Source organism: Cyprinodon variegatus, unplaced genomic scaffold (genome assembly GCF_000732505.1).
Source record: "Cyprinodon variegatus isolate N-32 unplaced genomic scaffold, C_variegatus-1.0 Scaffold931, whole genome shotgun sequence".
In the NCBI taxonomy this organism is placed as follows: domain Eukaryota; kingdom Metazoa; phylum Chordata; class Actinopteri; order Cyprinodontiformes; family Cyprinodontidae; genus Cyprinodon; species Cyprinodon variegatus.
This window is the reverse complement of record NW_015151384.1, coordinates 128,635-134,009: the sequence shown is the minus strand read 5'-3', so window position 1 is coordinate 134,009 and position 5,375 is coordinate 128,635. Positions and strand designations below refer to the sequence as shown.

The following is a 5,375-nucleotide window of genomic DNA, read 5'->3' as shown; positions in this document are numbered from 1 at the left end:
ACACACAGCCAGGCAGATGAGCTCCGAGTCAGCTCCCATGTCAGAGGATGAAGAGAGCACATCCAGTTAGTCACATCCAATTTCCACCAACCACTATGAAGAAACCTTCCCTGTTATCAATATTAGTCACCATCAGAAATGACTCACGCTGCAATAATGGTGCCTTACCTCCTTGGCCATATCGGTGTACTTCTGCTTCTCCTTGGGCTCCAGCACGGCCCACCAGTCGGCCAGGATTTTGGTGGCCCCCCGGTTGTCTAGACGAGGATGCTCCTGTCTCACCAGGGAGCGATGGCGTTTGCAGAAGAGGAGGAAGGCATTCATAGGTCGACGTGCCCGCTGTTCGCTGGAGTCCTCCTCAGCTTCCTCTGTGGACCTAACGCTCTGCACTGGGGGGTTCTGGTCCTCACTGCACTGCTTTTTAACACATTCACAAACATCAATGGAGAATAAGCTTCTGGTGGTCTGCATGATTACAAAGAGCCTGGCTAAAGAAACCCCTCGACCTCCTTCTACGCCTCATAAAGTCATATGACCGCTGTCTGTTGCTGGACGATTTAAAAACTCCTGCGTGCTCCGTAATAACGCTGCAAGAGATGCAGGGTTGGAAGTTTCTTCTGGATGGTGTTTTTTTTACCAGGATTTTTCCAGGTTTTTTTTTTTCAGCTGGAAGAAACAGATTCTTCTGGAAGAAAGTTGGACGGTAAATCATTGGAAAATGATGCGTTTATATTAGGAGGCAAAAACATCTTGATCCTTAGTTGGTGATATTTATTGATAATTTGCTTAGGTCACACCCAGAATCTCCTAAAACGCTGGCATACGCTTAACTTCCTATGGATTGTTTCAAGTTTGGGCGTATGCATAGAGTATTCATAGCGAGTCCAGAACTTATGTCCAACGACAGCCTAACTTATGCATAACACACGGTAGTGTGATGCCCATGAAATGAGGCAGAAGCCTCCAGCAGCAGCGCGTCAGATGCTCAGAAGCTCGTGAGGCACTGATTCAACTGCTCAGGCGTACTGCAGGGCCTTATGATGCGCGTCAACCATTGACTTTGCATGTAAACTAGCTGCTGCTGCTTGCAGTCTAAATGTAGCATTAAAAGACTTTTGGAAAAGACGTACTTAGCCACTACGCCAGAGGCGTAACCAGAAAATGTTTATAAGGGTGGCCATGCAATAAGCAATGTACACTGAGGGGAGATGGAGAGCGGATAGGCACCAGAACCTCAGGGTCAGTCTACACTGTTCCAACAGGAAAATAATGAGCAAAACATCCATACTTTCTAAAAAAAAAAAAAATGACAAACTCTACTTTCCTACAGCCTTTCCTAACAAGTAGACGCATATATTTAAATGCCCATAATTTCTAGATAAAAGGTATAGTTTATAAAACTCTTTCAGTTTTGACTTCTGGGGCGTAAATCTTTTTCATTGTCATTACTTTCCTACTTGTATCAATAAACATTCCAGACAAAATTTATATTTACAAGCACTAATATCTACATCAGGGTTTATACATGAATGAGTAACTCTTATTTAATGCTCCTTTAATGCTCTTAGAAATAATCTTAATGCCATCAACAAGTACCCATGAGTTATGTATGTATATATGTATGTATGTATGTATGTGTATACATATACTCATGCATACATACATACATGCATACATGCATACATATATATATATACACGGCAAAATCCTTCATCATCTTCACCCTGGACAGGCTGCAGCCATGTCCCAAGTTCCTTGTTTTCCCGCCACTTTGGTTCAAATTTGCATTTTTCCCCATTCTCTAGCCTTTTCTGCGCCTCAAGCTTCTTTTCCGAAGGATTTTATTGCCACGATTATCAAATTTAATCAATTTTAATGCCAATTAATTCCTTAATTTAAAAAATAATAATTTAATGAATTTTAATGACCGGCGGAAACCCTGTACATAAATTGATTAATTGATACGTTTTTATTATTAAAATGTTTATTTATCTATGATTTTACTGAAGACTCGTAGAGTACTTGCTGAGACACATCATTTTCTCTTTAGCCCATGTAACTCAAAATCTAGCTGTAAAAAGAGCATGAATTATGTGCTTATCTTTGATGTTAGTATATTGATGTATATAATTAACCACAAAAAAGGTTTTGAATATTCCACTTGAGGGTATTGCTGCTGCCACCATCTGTATTAGAGGGAAGAAAATGGTATGGGTGGCCAATGATTGGCTAAGTCCCTGACCCCCGATCTAGCTCCGCCCCTGTCCTACGCTTCAGAAGCAAATTATCAGTAAATATTACTAAGTCTGAAGAGGTTTTTTCCTTCAAATATAGATGCACTGATGCTTTCTGTGCACGCTCCTAAAACAGCAAACAGAACTTTGCATGAGAGCGGCTCTGTCTCTTAATGGCAGCCGTCCATCTTGCCTTTTCCTTGGTTTCAGGTTAGCAATAAAATGAGATGCCCGTTCCTTCAGGGCAGGGACGGCAGTACACCAAGATCACAGTGATTTTGTTGCTGCTTTCAAGGTAATATGAAGACAAACGGGTGATTGGCTGATGTCAGCTGCACAGCCACTCTACCTCTCTAGGTTTTTAACATTGTAGCTGCTAAAGCAATGTTTTTGTGTTTTGCCCAAACATGAAGCCTCTTACTCTTACCTTCCCAAGCTCCTCTTCATCTTCCTCCTCTTCTCCCTCAGAGAATTCAGAGGCCTTCTTTGAAAGAAGGGGGTGCCACTGCAGGCATTTGCGTTTTGGTCTTTTGCTAGTGACCTCCTCTGCAGGCGGCATCTTAGCCTTTCCTCCACTCTTCATGGTACTATCGTACCTAAAGAAATTACAACAGAAAAATGCATCAGTGACAGAAAAAGCATTGACTCTTTAAACCTGTCAAGCTGAAGAACCCAGTACCAATAAAGCAGTTGTGGAGCATGAACCGGTCGTGCTGACAATGGGGCGGGACCTGAACAAGGTTTTGAGCAAAAGGTCCGCAAATCTGATTTCTTTACCCATATGCGACCTGTATCTGATCTTTTCATGACATTTAGAACAACATAGTTTTTCCAATGCGACCCAGGCCACTTGGCTCTGTGCTCCTGAACCTGATATGAATCTCATCTTTTCAAATGTGATATTAGTGACATTAATATTCAACAAAGGTCCCTATTCTGTTTCGCTATGCAGCAACAGGAAGAAAAACCATGGTGGACGATAATGCAGAGAGCAGTCTTTATTTTCAAACACCAGCACTAGCATCCATGTTTACTTCTTAAACTCGGAGCACGCTCGCTTCTGACATCATTACGTCATCCACTGCGCATGCGGAACACGTAAAGCTGGGCATACACTGTACAATGTTTTGCCCTTTTCGGGCCAATTCTCAAGTTGTTAGAGAATATTTTTCATCGCGCCGAGTTTCAGCCTCATGGTGCGTCCTGCATCGTGTAGCGTACAGGGGGTAACGAGGGGTGATTAGCGTCTCATGACCACCTCCCGATCAGGAATTGTAAGGGCCGGTCATAAGGTGTTTGAAATTCAGTCGGCCCTCCTGAGGTGCTGGTGGGTAAATCTTGCTGTTGAAGCAGATTTACCAGAACCTCGAGCACTGCGCATGTTTAAACGAGGGAGTTCATCTTCTTCTTCTTCGAGATTCAAGAGTCCAACCAGTGCCACCTCTCGTCCCTGACTCCTACATGTGGTTTTTGGACATGCAGTGTCCCTACACCCTTAATTGCAATGCATGATCAGAACTGAATTTTGCAGATAAATATGATTGATCAGCGAGCAGAAAAACGCTCAAAGGAAAAGAAAGACTTATTTTAGGCTTCAGAAGGTTTGCTGATGTCACTACAGTATAGAAACAAATGAAAGTTTCTATACCGTTTACCATTCTATTGTAAAAGGGTTACTTGAAAATCTTGGAAGAAAAACCCAATAATCAAATTTATAAGCACTAACGTAATCTGATTAGTGACTCTATATATAACAATTGTGTTTTTTAGTAATGGAATTAAAAAAAAATCTGAATGTGACACTGCTTTCAAAGGTGGGAAGGCACACACTAGTTAGGGATTCATCAGGCTGACACCCTGTCTACTTTTAGGGCAGGCTCAAAACTTTCCTTTCTGATAAAGCTTATAGTTAGAGTGGCTCAGGTTATCCTGAGCTATCTCTATAGTTATGCTGCTATAGGCTTAGACTGCTGGAAGACATAGAGACCCTTTTTCATCATTCTGCTTGATTTTATCTCTATTCTCCCACTCTGCAGAATCTGTTAGTGGACGGTGACCTGTCTAGGCTCTGTCTTTCAGCTACTCTGGCATTTTATATTTATTTATTCAAAAATATTTAAGCTGCAGATTCTAATTTTAATTCCTATATCTCTCAAAAATACATGAGAAAATGACTGCATAATTTTGGATGGAAATTTAAATTTGACATTGTTTTCAGAACAAAAGCAATAAAAATTTTTACATTTTCTTTAAAATTTGTCATGGTTAACACAGTATGAACTCTTTTTTGACAGTAAATCAAATATAAGAAATAGAAAAAACTATATCTATTTACAATTCTATTTATCATTCTCCTGATCTTTTCATGCAGGGGGTTCTCCATTCCATCTCCTTGAATTTGGAAATCAAGCCGCACCCGCTGAATATTGTTCTGTATGTTCATTCATTCGTTGTTGCTGAGTTAAGACAAAACGTTGTTGTTTACTCTATTTCTTTAACTTCAACTATAAATCTTGAACTACCAAAGCAGAAAACCTAAAATGTAGCACTTATATGGAGACTGTTTCAATGGCGGCTCCGTTTCCATTTCATGTTAAAGTACCGTCGAACCGAGGAGCTTAAAGGAAAAGTCCGGTCATATTCAGCGTAACCCCATACCACACCTGAGGCACTTTATTACTGAATGTGTAAAATTTCTACAATCAAAGAAGTGTCCTACTATGACTATGAAGCTGATCACAGTGGGAAATTAGTCCCTAACTATGTAGAGGCTGTGATAGCCATGCTAACTATGCAGGCGCAGTGATAGCCATGCTAACTATGTAGGGGCTCTGATAGCCAATGCTAACTATGTAGGGGCTGTGATAGCCAATGCTAACTATGTAGTGGCTGTGACAGCCATGCTAACTATGTAGGGGCTGCGATAGCCATGCTAACTATGTAGGGGCTGCGATAGCCATGCTAACTATGTAGGGGCTGCGATAGCCATGCTAACTATGTAGGGGCTGCGATGGCCAATGCTAACTATGTAGGGGCTGCGATAGCCATGCTAACTATGTAGGGGCTGCGATAGCCATGCTAACTATGTAGGGGCTGTGATAGCCATGCTAACTATGTAGGGGCTGTGATAGCCATGCTAAC

General features: G+C 41.4%; 1 protein-coding gene across 3 annotated transcripts in view; it reads right to left on the bottom strand.

The window, feature by feature from the left end:
- bbx (bobby sox homolog (Drosophila)) overlaps window positions 1–5,375 on the bottom strand; it is a 36,868-nt gene that overhangs the window by 18,311 nt on the left and 13,182 nt on the right. For 2 of the 3 annotated variants that reach the window (XM_015398367.1, XM_015398368.1), the window contains exons 3-4: window positions 2,662–2,830; window positions 169–417 (exon numbers count right to left, since the gene is read on the bottom strand). In XM_015398367.1, the coding sequence (XP_015253853.1) occupies window positions 169–417; window positions 2,662–2,830 (418 nt within the window). The remainder of the gene's footprint in view (window positions 1–168; window positions 418–2,661; window positions 2,831–5,375) is intronic. The other variant, XM_015398369.1, reaches the window with a different exon arrangement.